This window comes from Triturus cristatus, chromosome 6, assembly GCF_964204655.1.
Source record: "Triturus cristatus chromosome 6, aTriCri1.1, whole genome shotgun sequence".
NCBI lineage: Eukaryota > Metazoa > Chordata > Amphibia > Caudata > Salamandridae > Triturus > Triturus cristatus.
Genome location: NC_140589.1, coordinates 1,483,117,914 through 1,483,135,203, shown reverse-complemented (window position 1 = coordinate 1,483,135,203; position 17,290 = coordinate 1,483,117,914). Strand labels below are relative to the sequence as shown.

The following is a 17,290-nucleotide window of genomic DNA, read 5'->3' as shown; positions in this document are numbered from 1 at the left end:
TTGATCACCAATATCACCCTGTCCGCCAACACCTTTGCCAGGACCTTGGCCTCTACATAGATAAGGGAAATAGGCCTATAGGAACTGCACTGATCAGCTGGCTTACCATCCTTATAGATCACCACGATCGTGGCCGCCATTTGGTCCACCAGCAGATGACCTACCTCCGCGCCTCCAGGAACACATCTAAGTGCGGGGGAAGTATGATTGTTGCTTGCTTCTTGTATATTTCTACTGGGAGCCCATTGGGTCCAGATACCTTTCCCGATCTAAGCGAGCCCAATGCTTTACCCAGCTCCTCTACCGTAAGGTCCGCCTCCAGATCATCGTACGCATCTGGGGCACCATTGGCAAGTTAAAATCCTTGAGGAATTCTGCACATTCTGTTTCCGACCTCGTGCTCACGGGGCGTAGATGTGCTCAAAGTGCGTCGCAGAGGCCTCTGCAATGCCAGAACTGGTGGACTGAAGCACGCCTTCTGCGTCACGGATCCCCACAACCCAGGACTTGTCCCCGTCATGCCTCTCCAGCCACGCTAGGAGTTTAAGGGCCTTATGCCCGACATCATATAGGCAATGTTGGGTGGCTAGCGCATATGCCCGTGCCTCACCTTCCGCTAGGGCCCGAAGGTCCCGTTGTTTCAACGCCAACCAGTGACGCACTTCCGCGCACAAGGCATCTCAGCTTCACTCTCCATCTGACTGATCTCTTGCTCAATTTGACTACACTGTAAGGTCTCTTCTTTTTATTGTACCCTAATTAACGCCTGCGTCTGCCCCCGCAATACAGTCTTGTAGGCTTCCCACAACGTGATATGCAATTGCACCATCCCCTTATTTTCTTTAAAGTACAACTCTGAACTCTCCCGGAGCTTGTCACTAAGTAGCGGATCTCGCAGCCGCCATGGATCTATCCGTGGGAAGTCTGTTCTGTCAATAATCGGGCCTTTAAGAGTGACGCAAACCGGTTCGTGGTCAGAGATCCCCCTCGCCATGTGTTGGGCATTGGAGAAGTCCCCCACTCTGTCTGTATTAGTGAACAGATGGTCCAGTCTGGAGAAGGACCCATGTCTGGCCGAGTAAAAGGTATATTGCTTCAGAGAAGGGTTATGAGCCCGCCACAGGTCCGCCAGACCCAGCGCCACGGCGAAGTCTGCAAAGCCCCGTACCCCCTGTGTACCAGATTGAGAGCCAGACCTGTCCATTTCCGGGTTAATTACTGCGTTTGTGTCGCCTCCAAGAAGTAGAGTACCTAAGGGGAGGTCAGTTATGAGTGAATTGAGCTGTGGGAGGATCACCGAGTGAAGCCCCGGCGGTACATAGCATGAGCCAAAAACTTGTAAGCGCTCCTCCTATTTGCCCGTCGCCGAGGCAAGCACCCAGCAGTATCTGTCCAAGTGTCCGTGATCACCAGGAGTAACGCTTTGCGTTTTAGGATTCCCACCCCCGGGGCCCCTGTCGTAAACCCAGAATGGGCTACCATGTTATAGCCGACCCGGTCAAGGGCTTTACATCTGCTTCCCCTCAAATGCGATTCCTGAATGAGAACGACGTCAGGGGAATGCCTCTTAAGGTACTGCATCACTAGCGTGCGCTCAATATTATTGCCCAGCCCGTTCATATTCCAGGACCAAAACTTCTCTTTAGCCGGGTAACCCATTGGTATTGTGTCGAGCTGTTAGCAATGGGGCACACTTGCTCAGCTCAACCACAGCCGTTTGCCTCCAGATTTTCTGTGTTATTCAAGTGCCGCCGCCACTCTGACAGCTCACCACTTGAAATTGGCCCTCCAAGCCAGGTTTGTATCGGATGTTCAGGGCAATACCGCTGGTTGCTAACACAGCACACTCAGCCTGCGGGCATCTTCCGTGGCTGCTAGCCACGCCCCCCCCCCTGTGAGATTTTCAATTGGCCCTTACTACTATCTGCTTCATGAATGTACTAAAGCAGTCCAATACATCACCCGCCCAGGCATCCTGATTTACAATTTCAATTTCTAATTTACTCCTTAGATCAGTAATCCTTCTGTGGTCCAACTGGGTTCTCCTTGTGTTTTTTATCGAATTTAGAGGAGGTTCCACCAAACCTCCACAAGCAAATCGGAGACATATTTAGCCCCAGGGAGAAGACCAACAGACAATGGTCACTAATGGCAGTATCCACTACCTTTAGATCTCCTAACAAATAAAATGAAGTAACACCAATCACCACATAATCCAGAATAGCCGCTCTCCTTGGAGATTTATGCGCATATTTTGCTGCGGAATGCAAGGGTAATCTCCCATTTACAAGAATACAATCATTGCTTCTCAATTGATCATATAACAACTTCCCTCTCTTATCAGTTCTTATTTTTGCTGGAAAAGTAATAGGGGGATGGGCAAGGCCTCCTCTTTTTCATCTTCATGCAATTGATCAAAAACAAGGTTAGATCATTTTCAGTTTAGATCCCCTACCAATATTACATGTGGAACCTGTTCCTTATCTAAAGAGTTTTTAATAAAGAGGAAAACCTTGCTCAAGAGTGCATCATACGAAGCATCAGGTGGAGTAGAAACATTTACCAATTGAAGAGGTAGACCACCACATTCTCCTTCAAGGTCGAACAAAGTTACTGCCATAAATAGATTAGTGAGATCTCTGTAGCAAACATAATTCCACTTGAACCGGTTGGTTAGGAGAATTGCTACCCTCTCCCTTTTGCGTGTCCCCTGGTGGAAAGAGTAACCTTACAATCTAGAATAAAATAGTCTTCACACTGAAACTCTTCCTCACACCAAGTCTCCTGGTGACAAATCACATCCGCTTTTGGCGAGTTTAAGAATAGCAGCTTCTCCCTATTCATTTTGTATTCCGGCTACATTCCAGGAGACAATTTTTAGCTCATTGCTAATTACAGAGCAGCTCTTCCTCTCACTCTCAGCGGACCCCACTTCAACGAAGAATGTCTCTGCATGGATGAAAGACAACTGTCTGAAGCTCGACATGGACAAAACTGAAGTTCTGATCTTTGGCAGACACACTTCCCTCTGGAATCACTTCTGGTGGCCTGCGGAGCTCAGACCCAACCCCCACGCAGAAAGACCATGCCCGCAACCTCAGCATCATCCTGGACTGCAAACGCCCCATGAAAAGTCAGGTCAATGCTGTTTCCTCAGCCTGCTTCTACATGATTCGCATGCTCTGCAAAGTCTTCAAATGGTTCCCCATCAGCACAGTGACAAAGGGCCTCATCATCTGCCAACAAGACTATGGCAATGCACTCTATGGGGCACCACCACTGAACTCATGCAAAGACGACCCAGAACGCAGTGGCCAGACTGATCCTCAACCTGCCCAAGAGTACACACATCACCCAGAAAATTCTTCAAGTGGCAAAACTACTTCCACCAGTAAGCAGCCATTTTGTTTTGCAGTGTGAATCTTTTCTGCATTCACATGTTAAGCATAGATTTTGTGGCGGTATTCTTCATCGTGGTGGTTGGGTTGAAGCTGAGGTTGAACTTGTAAACAGATGTTTCAGAACCTTTTGTGCCAGATGTCCTTATCAGTTTATTTGAATATCAATGTAATAGGGTTTTGGGAACGTGTGTACTGATGACCATGTGGCCGCCATCAAATCTTGTTCAGCAGAACGCAAGCTAGAAAAGCAATTGTTGCTCCTTTCTTTCTTGTAGATTGTACTCATGGTTTTCCCTCTAGTTGAATGCAAGCATTCTTGTGACATATTTAAATTGTCTGTGTTATCCATCGTGGGATGGCACTCTCTGTACAGGGTTCTCCCGTATTGTTGTTTGCAAATGATATGAAGACTTGTTTTCCTTTCCAGGTTGGTCTTTGTTCTATGGAATGCATTATGGCTCTGTAGGCATCCGAAGTATGTAAAGCTTTCTCTGCTTGAGTCTTTGGGTTGTGGAAAAAACTTGTAATTTGGATTGTTTGATTTATGTGAAATTGTGATATGACCTTAGGAAGGAATTGCAGGTTCGTTCTTAAGACTACCCTGTCTTTGTGTATTTGTATGCATGGTTCCTGTATGGTGAGTGCTTGTAACTCTCTTACTCTGTGTGTAAAGTCATGGATTTTAGAAACGCTGTTTTTAGTGTAATGAATTTTAAAGGTGCTTTATAGATTGGTTCGAATGGCTCCTTCATTAACTGTGTGAATACCACATTGAGATTCCATGTTGGTGCACTCCTAGGTGGTGCTATCTTTTAGCCACTTTTAGAAATCTTTTGATTATTGGCATAGTAAACACGTCTTCCTATGTAACCCCTTGGGTAGGCTATTATTGTTGCTAGATGCACTTTTAAAGACGCATAAGTTAGGCTTTCTTCTAACAGATACGCTAAATATCTGATTACCGTAGTTTCACATGCCCTGTTTAGAAGCAGATTGTTTCTTTGGCACCAATATGTGAACATTTCCCATTTTGCAATGTAATATTTTTTAGTTGTTGCGTTCCTTGCTTTTCTGGGGACTGCCATTGATTTTTTCAGTAGTCTTAGCTGACCAAATTCTATGTCTTCAGGAGCCACACTGCTAGGCTCATTGAGTTCGGTTCTGGATGAATTCTTCCCCCTTCCATGGAGAGCAGGTTTTGTAACATTGGCAGCGTTTCCACTGCTTCTGCCTTCTCTTTTAGGTCTGAGTACCAAGTCGGTCTTGCCCACTGTGGAGCTATGAGTATTAGTGTCATTTATGGCTGTCTGCATTTGTTGACCAGTCCTGAGAGCTGTGGAGTCAGGGGGAAAAGCATAAACAAATTTCCCTGACCAATTTATCGATAGCGCATTCCGTACAGACTGAGGATATGGGAGTCTGGATGTGAAGAACTGGCATTTTGCGTTTTGTTTTGTTGCAAACATCTCTATTTTTAGAGCTCCAAACTTTAGGAAAATTCTCTTTAACACGGTTTATTTCAGTTCCCACTCGTGTGAGTTGGATGCTTGTCTGGTCAGTCTGTCTGCTAATATGTTGTCTACTCCTGGTAGCTATATCACCACTATTGCTATCTGTCTTTGAATGGCCCATCTCCACATCTGCTGTGCCAACTTTGATAGGGAAAATTACTTTGTTCCCCCTTGTTTGTTGAGGTAAAACATTGTTGTTGTGTTGTCTGTTTGTATTGTGTCCACAATTGGTGTTGAAAACTGCAGCAGGTTTATATGTTGGACTGATTCTTGTGAGTTCCATATTCCTCTGACATTTTGTTTCCCGATGTGAGCTCACCATCGGATATGTGAGGCATCCGTAGTAATGGTGGTCAGTGTTGGAGCTGTAGTCATAAAGGGTCTTTCAGCTGTTACATTTGTTTTGTTCCACCAACTCATTTCCTCCTGTATTTGTTGTGTGACAACCACTAAATCCTCCCATCTCCCCGTCGATTGTGACCATTGACTCTATATCTATTTTTGGATCGGTCTCATGTGAAGTTTCGGATGTGGGTTTAGTGGTATGCATGAAGCCATCATTCCTAATAATTTTCCCAAAGTCCTCACTATCAGAGACTGTCCCATCTGGTAACGGAGAGCTTCTTGTGTTACGACTTTTACTCTTTTTTCGCATGGAAAAGCTTTTCCCTGAATTGTGTTTATCTTCGCTCCCAAAAAGAGTTTTCTATTGTTCTGGTGTGGGTGAAGACTTCTCCATATTTATCGTGAATCCCAGTTTGTGCAGTGTCATCATCGCTGTTCTTATGTATTTTTTGCACTTGTGCGCTGAGTTTGCTCTTAACATCCAGTCGTTTAAGTATGGGTAAACACGTCTTCCCTTTCTTCTCAGATAATAAGCTGCACTATATAAGTACAGCTTGATTGATTGGGATGTGTAGATAAGCATTCTTCAAGTCTATGATTGCAATGAAATACCCCTATTGGAGTTGAGGAATAACTTTGTGTAGCATTGCCATCTTGAATTTTTGTGTTCTTATGAATTTGTTTAAGAAACAGAGGTCTAGTGTTGGCCGCAGTGTCTTGTCTGGTTTTGAAACTAGGAGCTATGTTGAATAGACTCCTTGATTTTTCTCCCTGGGGTGTACTTTTTCTGCTGCCTGATTTTGTAGCAGTTCCTTTACTTCCTTTTGGAGATATATTATCTCTTCCTTTGTGAGTGTTTTTTGTTTTGGATATTATGTTGGTGGATGTTTCTCCAACTTTATGCAGTATCCATGCTGGATTATATTGAGAACTCATTTGTCTGATGTCACCTTCCTCCACTCCATGAGGAAGATTCCTATTCTTTCTTCCACTGGTGCTGTGTGTGGGTGGAAGTCCGATTTTAGTGAGTTACTTTGTTGTTGTTGCCGCCCCTTTTGATGGCAGGCTTCTTCCTCTTGTTTGATAATGAAGCAAGTGTCGTTGTGTTGTTTGGAATTGCCACTGATGTGATGCTGACTGTGGCTGGCCCGTGCTTTGAAAGCTTGGATGAGGTGCCCCTGTTTGAAAGGCACCGTTTCCTGCAGGTCTTCTAGTCAGGGCAATTTCCTTTCTTGGCTAGTCCGTAAACTGTAGGGCCCCTATTAACTTTCCCATATCATTGTCTTTTTAATTTGTTGCAGCGTGGCATCTGCTGCTTTGTCAAACAAATGCTCACCATCGAAAGGGCTGTTAACTATGTTGGCTTGCACTTTGTTTTTGAAGCCTGATATCCTTAGCCATGCATGTCCCTGTCACCAACTGTCTTGCTGTCGTATCTGCAGTGTCTAATGCCGACTTTAAGCATTTGCTGGCAATATCTTTTCCATCTTCAGCTAATGCTTTTGCTCTTTACTGATATTTCTCATACAGATACTTCATTAACTCTGCTATCTTTTCCCTGTTTTGATGTGAATATGTATCCAGCAATGTGTTTGAGTTTGCTATTCTCCATTGAGTAGCAGCTCCTCATTCAAATTTTCTTCCCACCATTTCTATCCTCTTGCTTTCTCTATCTGGAACAGGTTCAGAGGTGGTAGGAAAATTTGTTCTCTTTCTGGCTGTGGCTAAGATGATGGAGTCTGCCATCACATTGCCTGGTTGTATGCTGGGTCTTTAGAGGAGTGCTTGCATTTTTTTCTCCATCCTGGGAACCATTGCCCTGCAGGTTGCTGGTTCCATATTGCTAAATAGATCTAAGAGAGCAGGTAAGTATGAGCCAGATGGACTTTAAGGGCGGTAGCATAAAATAACGGAGCACAAACAGCCTTCACCATCCTTGAGGGAAAAGCCCAATAAATCAAGTCTGACCAAGTCATCAAGACTGAGTGGGACAAAGTTCCACTTATTCTTAAAAATAATCCCCACACCGCCTCCTGTCTTATCCTTCCGCGGTTTATGAAAAATCTTATATCCTGGTGGGCAGGCTAAACCCAGATCGACCAGCAGGTCAGGGGATGTCCAGGTTGCTGTTAAAAAGAGTGCCTCTGAGCTATAACAGCTCAGTAATACACCTATTTATGTTGCATGTTTGGCCAGGGATCTAACATTTAGCAGCCACCATTTGTCACCAAAGGACAAAGTTGCTGACAAGAGGGTCCATCTCTTGTAACAAAGTTACCTTAGTTGGAGCAATCAGCTTACCAATATCAAGTAGATGGTTTCTAGAATTGCAGTGACTAGACTGCACCTTCTCCAGGCTTCCGTTAAAATTTTCAGCAGTATGGCTGTCATGGTGTACGGCTGGTGCGTGGACAGGAACAGACCGGCTTGCCTTGCACCCGCTGTGTGGTCGTGCTAGTATTGGTCTTATACCCAAAAAGAGTAGACCGCTAACAAAGACAGAGGCCGAGGATCACGCATTCCCTGGCGCTGAGGGTGGTGCACTCTGACAGGCAGTACACCACTTGTCTCAAAAAAACATCTCCATAGAGCCAGTAATCCCTACAAAGGAGGCGGTGCCTGCGAAGGTACCGCTGTAGGGATTAGGATGTCAGTTTCGGAGAGCCTTTTGGCGGCTGCCGTTAAACTGACTTATGGAACCCCTAGCAGGGCCCTCATCCCCCGGAAGCCTCCGCGATGTGGCCTGGGGGGCACATGTGGTGTCCCCCAAATATCCATATACCGTGTGCCAGGCACCACATGGTGCCTGGCACACGGTGCATGTGCATGTTAGTTTAAAAAGATCCCTTTTTTTATTGCGGTGTGTGGTGCGCCCTTTTTCTGGGCCGCAGCACAAGCTGCAACAGAAAAAGGAATGTTAACGACTGCCTGCACAGTGGTCTTATCGTAATTGGGCTGTCGGGACCGCCGACTCCTTATCAGACGGTCTTGAGCTGAAATGATGGCGGTTGGACACTTGTCTGACTGCCATTATAATGAGGCTCTTTGTGTTTACAATTGTCATTTATTTTATTATTTTTAATCGAAAAGTGTTTAATATTATCTTGGCAGTCTTTCAGTCTTCTTGACCATGAGTGTTTATGTTTACTCTTCAGCAGAGACCTAGGGGTCGCTTGTAATAAATATGCCCATTGGGCTGTCAAGCGCCACTGAACAGTGATACTGAAGAGTTCTTAGGTGAGTCAGTGCACACATACTGAAACCCACACACACTGACTGTGTTTTAATGTTGCCTGTTTTAATGATTTCTGAGCACCACCAATGAAAACTGCAAAATAGGATGTGCACAGGGCAAGCTCCGTTGCTGAAGCATAATGCTCTCTTGTTCAGCCCATCGCAAACCATGAAATCCGAAGATTCCTTGCTCTTATCATATCTGCAGAAGGATTTGGCATAAGAATGCTACCAGCAGCATCTGTAGATCTGAACCATAACATTTTGGACCGGTGGATCAGCATGCGCCGACCCCTACATATTTAGACAACAATGAATTGAGCCAATGTGATGTGAACTGCTGGTGTGTTTGAGGACAGCGAGGTGGGTGGTGTTCCCAGGCTCAGGGATGCCTTTTTGTGGAACAGCTCTGATTTTTTGTATCCTAGCTACTTTCAGCATCGAAGAAAAGCCAAGAGAAAAGTTGAACCGTGAAGATTTTTTTCAACAAAAATAATTCTGATAAATATAATCATATTGCACGAATAGACAGGACAGAGGAAGTGAGACAAAGACTCTGGAACGGTAAGGAGTTCACTGACCTGACGATCATAGTTAATCTGAGCCTCCAGCTCAATATCGGAGTCCAGCTCTGGCACGTCGGACAGGTCGGAATCAGACTCTTCACTGTAGGAATCATTGGCAGCCTCTGCAAGAAGCAAACACACAAGCAGGAGTTAATGTCAGCAAAAGAGCAAGAAATACCACATGGGAACTAAAGCACAGCCCAACAAATCCATTTTAAAATACATTAAAGGTAAAAAATTATCACAAAGCCATCAGTGTAATCAGTGCTTAATTCGTTAATGAATGAGCGCTGGTGCCTAAATCTCTGCTCCAGCGGTCCTATTAAGACTTGGCGTGCCAAATATCAAAGCTGTGTAGTGTTGAATTCACCTCCTGGCCTCTTTAATGCAGTGGCGGCGGGGTTTAAAAAATATTTTAAAAAACACTTACCCCTTACGCCATCTCTCCTCATCGTCTCTCCCTGACTTCGAGTCCGGAAGAAGCAGGAAGCACACAGGATCCCCTAAGCCAATCACAATGCTGCAATGCAGATTTGTTTTTGGTCTGAGCTCGGCGGTTCGGCACTCACAAAGGGACAGGGAGCCTCTGCATGTTCTCCACCCAGGCTGTGTATTACAGCCCGGTGGAGAACTTGCAAAGTGAACATTAATGTTTGGCCAGCACAAGATGGCCGGCCAAACCATCATGCGCACTTCAGTGCATGAACCACTCCACCTCCCTGTGCCACCAGCCCCGCCACACCCTAACCCAGCCCTTCAGCAAAGAAAAATAAAATGATAACGTTGTTCTTATTATTTTATTTTCCCTTTTCCAATGCTCTGAAAGCAGTGGGCCGACACTCCTCCATCTTAGCGAGTAGCCGCCCCTGGCTTAATCCACTGCCAGACATTCCCCGCACCTTTATCTCACTCTTTCAGGTTCCTGCTTTCTCCCTTGGTGACCTCTTTTTTCCCATTTGTGTGTTTTTCTCTCTGGCTCTCAGGAAACGTCTGATGAAAAAAACCAAGTTCAGGTCCCCAAAAATGAGTGACGCATACATGCCAACATTTTAGAAGAGGAGAGAGGGAAACTTAAAAAAAATAATAAGGAGAATGTATTTCTCTCATTGACTTATATTGAACCAGAGGCAATTGCAGGTGGGAGACAGCCAAAATAAAGCCATTTTCGACTTCAAAAATAGGGAGTCTCCTGCCTGAAAAAGATCTGTTGGCATGCGTGGTGACAGTGGGTGCCACCGGCAACCACCGGCTCAAATAAAGACCGAGTGTAATACAGATAACTGCCAGGACACATTTCACCCATCGATACTACGCAATCCTCTGTCCTGCTCGTCTTTTAAAGGTCACTATGACTGTTCACATGGTGCTCGTCTTCGACATGCTCAGTGCTTTAGCATGCTTAACTAAAATAGTTTATGGATACAATTTAAACAAACATTGGCAAACCCAAAACGTTTTGGGAACTTTTGGCTTTGCCAATGCTTCCATTCATGCTGTACAGCATCGGCAAAACGCTGAAGCTGTACAGCATGAACAGTAAGGGGAAAAGGCGCAATTATGTGGCCATGTGATGTTGTAGATGTGGCTGCGTCATATAACAGGCATGCACATGCATCATGACACACGTATGATTTTTTTATTTACCAATCTGAGATGGATCATGTATACAAAAAAAACTACAAATTAATTAGCACAAAAAATATTTTTGTATAATGTGGAAGCAGCTTTGTTCTGTTTGGCCCTACAAAAAAGGTAATATTTTTAACAATAGCACTGTGGGGAGAGGCAGAAGAAGAGTGGCAACGGAGGAGCTGGTCGGGGTAGCAAGTGGGGGGAGGAAGAAAAAAGAAGCCCACACTGCAGGGGGAAATAAGTAGAGCAGGGAAGACGCACACAAGGGAGAGAACAACATTGGGGTGAAGGGAGAAGCACATGGGTCAGAGCAACATGGAGAGCGTGGGAAAGGCAAGCACACTGGAGAGAGAGAGCATACTCTAATCGCAGGAGTAGAAAAACATGAAGGAGACAGCTAGAAAATACATGCACTCTCGTGGAATGCTTAAGCAAAATGAAACAAATAGTTCTCTCACAGAAGCCAGTGAAAGGACACAGGTAAAGAGGTAATACTCAAGGGGAGGGACAAACACAAGATGGGAAATGCAAGCATAAGGCATCTAAGGACAAGGCATTGAATAAGAAGCAAGCAAACAAGAGTGACAATAAAGCCAACCAATGGTAAGCAATGAGCACACTTGAAGCCCAATGTAAGTTCCTGGTAAGCTGGCAATAGGTCTTTTGAACCGGACCGCTTGTCCAGTCTGTCAGGCTAGACCTCCTAACAGTGTTGGATATATTGAACAAATCATGCCTTCATTCTGAGTTCGCATTTGTAAATTATTTTCAAGTAGGAGGCATGCTACGCCCTGGTGATGTAGCCATCTATATCCATTAGACTGGAATCCAGTCTGCACAATTTTCCATACCCTGGTGACATCCATCTTTCAAGTAAATATTTGTTATCAGGCATCAGTATGTCCGTCCTCTTAGTTTTTTGCTTTCTTACATTGTAAACTTGTAGGATGTATGTTCTGTGGAGAAGATAGGGGTTCCCTTTCATCACAGCTTTGTCTGCACCTTTAATTTCATGAGAGCTCTTTTCAAGAAAACTGTTCTGCACTCAAGTGTCGCTTAGATGCACACAACATTAAGTATGCCATCATAAAATGAAAATCTTCATTCAGGGAATCCAGATTTGTGGATTTTCATGAACGAAAATCCAGTAATTCATGCTAAGGGCATCAGGGGAGAGAAAAAAGAAGGGAGTAGATTCTATGCAAACTTCTGTAAAAACCAACAACGTTGGAAAGTTGGGGTTATTCATGAAAGGTTTCATCGGTGCTTCCCATCCTGGAAGCACACAGAAAACTAGTCCTGCAGATGGTAGCAGTGTGCTTCTAGAACGGATGACGTAGGGAGGCACAACCAGATCTGAAGAAGGTGAAGGGAAAAAACATTTCCATGGAACAAAAAAACAATCCTGTGCAACTGCATATTCCTGCTTTACCTACAAATGGGGGATTAGACAGCTATTGGATGAACCACATAAGTCTGTCATAGCATAATTAATTTAGGAAATCTGCATCTTTCATATTTTCTCCAGAGTACTCCATGGGGATTTTTGAGAATTTCATAACAGCAGGATTTCTACTGCAACCAAAGGAAGATATACTTCTGTTGCATCCATTGATGAAGTGTGGGCCTTATGTACATCAGACACATTACTGCATGAGGCACTGCATAAGTACATTCCTTAAAGTCTTACTTCCTGCACTCCCCAATGTCCAACCAATGGTGAATGATTATCAAGCAGAATGCATGTAATAGTGCAGAAGAGACAGTCTTGAAACAGGACTGCAGTACACTCACTGAAAAGAGTACCCTGACCGTAGCATCAATCCTGGGACCAGAATCTGGAAAGTCACCTTACAGATAGATTGGGAGTGTCCCTTGGTGACACACTGCACATCTCATTGTCAGGGATATGCAGTTTTAAACTAACCGAGGCTCCCTTAGCTCTAGTGGACAAAACAAGAAGAGTTTCTGTGACATAATACTGAGAGGCTCATGATATAATAACACAATGAAAAGTAAGAAAGGAGTATACCCACAATGAAGAATGCACATCATAGGTTGGACTGAGTCTTATCGCTCTGTTGTGGATGTTGCAGAATCTGAGTCTGACTGGAATAATGCTTGAAAGAGGACATGGAGAATGGGTATGTAAAAATGTCATGGGAAGCCTATGGATAATGTTCATGAACCCCAATGGATGCTACACAGCCCCGGTAAGTAGGAATGTATATGAGAACTTCAGCTTCATGAGTAAACACCGTATTAGAATGACAGTGTGTGCAGGGGTGGCTCCTCTGTAATGGCAGAGGAGCGTCGCCCCACAGCCCGTGCCAGCAGATGATAAATAAAATGATAACCCAATGTTATTGATCATTTTATTTATGCTGTCTGTCTGAGCCCCGCAATAAGTATAGGGCGGGCCAGGCATATCAGGAAGGAGGACTAGCGGGCAACTATGAGTACTTATGTGTATTTTGCGCTGGCCAAACACACATGCATACTTATGTTTCCAATTTACTGTCTGAGCGGCAAACTACGCAGCTCAGACCAATCCTGGCACTACTCTAATGCTATGAAAGCAGCTTCTGGATTGGGTGTGGAGCCTGAGCCCTGAGGGCCCATCCCCTTCCGGCCCGACGAGAGGAGCAGCGAGACGTCCATCATTGGAAACGGAGCAGAGCAGCAGGTAAGTGTTTTATTTTTTTTTACCTTTTTATAATTTCTTCACCCCCTTCTTCCCAACATCCCCAGCCCTCCCCCCGCGGCCGCCCTACCCCTTTAGATAGGCGGCTCCCGCCCTACCACTTTAGATAGGCGGCTGCTGCCCTACCACTTTAGATAGGCGGCGGCCGCCACTAAAACAAGGGAGTTCCAGTTGCCATCCATTTCTAAACTGGATGCGAAAAGTTAGAAACTGAGTGGCAGAAATGGTGGAAAACACGCACCGTAGAAATTAAACCTCCATGGACCGGATTAGTGGAGAATCCATCACCTTCTCCAGAGAAAGGCAACACGTCTCCTTGAGAAAGTCGACATTCATGTAATGTATTGTAGGCAACATAACATTGTCCTTATTTGCAGCAACTGAAAATTGCTTTTTATGATCAGTAAAGTAGCTCCCATAAAAGGGCGACTAGAGTTTGTGTGTCTGTGTAGGTCATCATGAATCTACTTTGTGCCTGGAATGTGAAAGCTGGAAAGAGTGCTGGGGAGCTACATACCACACTGTCCTCAAAAATCTGTTACACCAGTGATTCTTAACCTGTGGTCTGGGGACCCCTGGGCATCCGTGAAGCCTTTTTAAGGGGTCGGCGACTGCTTGGAAAATTAAATAATATTAACAGATTAATAAAGTGTATAAATGAAGAAGTAAAATTTAAAATTAAACAATTTAAAACGTTCTGTAAATGCAAAGGTATTTGAAATTTAGTTAGTATCGTCTAGCAACTGACTGTAGGAGCAGTGCAAATGTATCAATCAGAGTACAATATGGATGATGAGTGGCTGCCATTCATTTTAGAAAACCTCCAACCTTCCCATTAAAATTTAAATTATGATTTTCTTTATATATTTGTGAATTAAATAAAATATTTCATAAAATATCTCATTATTTGTGTATTTGTTTCATGAATGCTTGTTTCTCTATTCGTTTTTGTATTGTTTTTCGGTTTAAATATTCAAAAATGCTTTGCCGGGGTTCCCGCCTTCCAATAATGACTTAGTGGGTGTGCCTGAATTCAAATAATGATAATTCAGTGGTGGTCCCTGGGTTCCAGTAATGACTTAGTGGGGTTAAGAACCGCTGTGAAACACTCTTATAAACCTTCAAGCACAGTAGGTGAACTCAGTCAGGGCTGAGAACCATCACAACTAATGGCAGCATCTTTTAGAGCTCCTTCCTCTGGGAGCTACATCTCCCAGCTGCAGCACTCGAACAAACGGATGGCCTCTATAAGGCGCTTGTCTATGGCTATGAGCAGCCCTCGACCCAACATGCTGCAAATCTCGCCTCTGCCCACTACTCCACATGCCACCTGTCAGCCTGCAGCCTGAGATGGAGTGGTCTGCAGCCTGAGATGGCACTGTCTGCAGCCTGAGATGGCGCGGTCTGCAGACTGTGATGGCGGGGTCTGTAGACTGAGATGGCGCGGTCTGCAGTCTGAGATGGCGCAGTCTGCAGCCTGAGATGGCTCAGTCTGCAGCCTGAGATGGCGCAGTCTGCAGCCTGAGATGGCGCAGTCTGCGGCTTGAGATGGCTCAGCCTGAGATGGCGCTGTATGCAGCCTGAGATGGCACTGTCTGCAGCCTGAGATTGCACTGCCTTCATATTGAGATGGCGCTGCCTGCAACATGAGATGGCGCTGCCTGCAACATGAGATGGCGCTGTCTGCAGCCTGAGATGGCGCTGTCTGCAGCCTGAGATGGGGCTGTTTGCAGTCTGAGAAGGCGCGGTCTGCAGCCTGAGATGGCGCTGTCTGCAGTCTGAGATGGTGCTGTCTGCAGACTGAGATGGCGCGGTCTGCAGCTTGAGATGGTGCTGACTGCAGCTTCAGATGGTGCTGACTGCAGCCTGAGATTGTGCTGTCTGAAGTCTGAGATGGCGGGGTCTGCAGCCTGAGATGGCTCTGTCTGCAGCCTGAGATGGCTCTGTCTGCAGTCTGAGATGGCTCTGTCTGCAGTCTGAGATGGCTCTGTCTGCAGTCTGAGATGGGGCTGTCTGCAGTCTGAGATGGGGCTGTCTGCAGTCTGAGATGGGGCTGTCTGCAGTCTGAGATGGGGCTGTCTGCAGTCTGAGATGGGGCTGTCTGCAGTCTGAGATGGGGCTGTCTGCAGTCTGAGATGGGGCTGTCTGCAGTCTGAGATGGGGCTGTCTGCAGTCTGAGATGGGGCTGTCTGCAGTCTGAGAGGGCACTGTCTGCAGCCTGAGATTGCGCTGTCTGCAGCCTGAGATGGTGCTGTCTGCAGCCTGAGATGGCGCAGTCTGCAGCCTGAGATGGCGCAGTCTGCAGCCTGAGATGGCGCAGTCTGCAGCTTGAGATGGTGCTGACAGCAGCTTGAGATGGTGCTGACTGCAGCCTTAGATTGCGCTGTCTGCAGTCTGAGATGGCCCTGTCTGCAGCTTGAGATGGCGGGGTCTGCAGCCTGAGATGGCTCTGTCTGCAGCCTGAGATTGCTCTGTCTTTAGTCTGAGATGGCTCTGTCTACAGTCTGAGATGGCTCTGTCTGCAGTCTGAGATGGCTCTGTCTGCAGTCTGAGATGGCTCTGTCTGCAGTCTGAGATGGGGCTGTCTGCAGTCTGAGATGGGGCTGTCTGCAGTCTGAGATGGGGCTGTCTGCAGTCTGAGATGGGGCTGTCTGCAGTCTGAGATGGGGCTGTCTGCAGTCTGAGATGGTGCTGTCTGCAGTCTGAGATGGCTCTGTCTGCAGTCTGAGATGGCTCTGTCTGCAGTCTGAGATGGCTCTGTCTGCAGTCTGAGATGGGGCTGTCTGCAGTCTGAGATGGGGCTGTCTGCAGTCTGAGATGGGGCTGTCTGCAGTCTGAGATGGGGCTGTCTGCAGTCTGAGATGGGGCTGTCTGCAGTCTGAGATGGGGCTGTCTGCAGTCTGAGAGGGCACTGTCTGCAGCCTGAGATTGCGCTGTCTGCAGTCTGAGATAGCCCTGTCTGCAGCTTGAGATGGCGGGGTCTGCAGCCTGAGAGGGCTCTGTCTGCAGTCTGAGATGGCTCTGTCTGCAGTCTGAGATGGCTCTGTCTGCAGTCTAAGATGGGGCTGTCTGCAGTCTGAGAGGGCACTGCCTGCAGCCTGAAATGGTGCTGTCTGCAGCCTGAGATTGCGCTATCTGCAGTCTGAGATGGTGCTGTCTGCAGCCTGAGATTGCGCTGTCTGCAGCCTGAGATGGCGGGGTCTGCAGCCTGAGATGGCCCTGTCTGTGGCTTGAGATGGTGATGTGCAACATTATTCAGGTTCTTTCGTCAGAAAGATTCTCTTCTTTTCCTCCCCATAAGCTAGAACATGGAGCACAGTATGTCAACTTTTCTGCAAGAAAATTACCTTTCCTATCTCTCCAAGGACAGAGCGATAAGGAAGCTGGATCACTTCTACCAGGTGCTGGAAGACACGCACGAGGACAGTACCGGCACCTGCACCCAGGGGATCACCACTTCACCCCTACCGAGCCAATTACCACTCAATGTACACACACCTCTGGCTTCTGTATACACAAAGATCGCGTTTAATGATTCGGTTCGTTGTTTTCCTTTCTGCTTTGTCGATCAACTCTGCTAAGTCACACTCCAATTCTATGGCTTCAAGGACATCACATGAAGCCGAGGCAGGACTCAGGGTTGCTCTCATTTATTTGCCCTGGTGATAGATTTCTGTAATCGGGGTTACCAAGGTGATTATGAACTGTTTGAATATACATCTATGTACACATCCGTGTGTGAAAGGTAAGCGCTGAACGAGTCTGTGGGTGATTAGGATTACGTACTATTAATACCAGCGCGCATCCACTCTCCGGGTGTCAAGGTCACCGGAATCTGGGAAGGACATTCAGGCGGACGGCACGCATTGGCTGGCAGGCTTTCCCTTCGGACAAGCG

General features: G+C 46.2%; 1 protein-coding gene across 1 annotated transcript in view; it reads right to left on the bottom strand.

The window, feature by feature from the left end:
- The window catches only part of EML6 (EMAP like 6), an 884,002-nt gene that overhangs the window by 460,794 nt on the left and 405,918 nt on the right, over positions 1-17,290 (bottom strand). Inside the window, exon 12 of the mRNA XM_085612599.1 lies at positions 9,073-9,179. Coding sequence (XP_085468725.1) covers positions 9,073-9,179 — 107 coding nt within the window. The remainder of the gene's footprint in view (positions 1-9,072; positions 9,180-17,290) is intronic.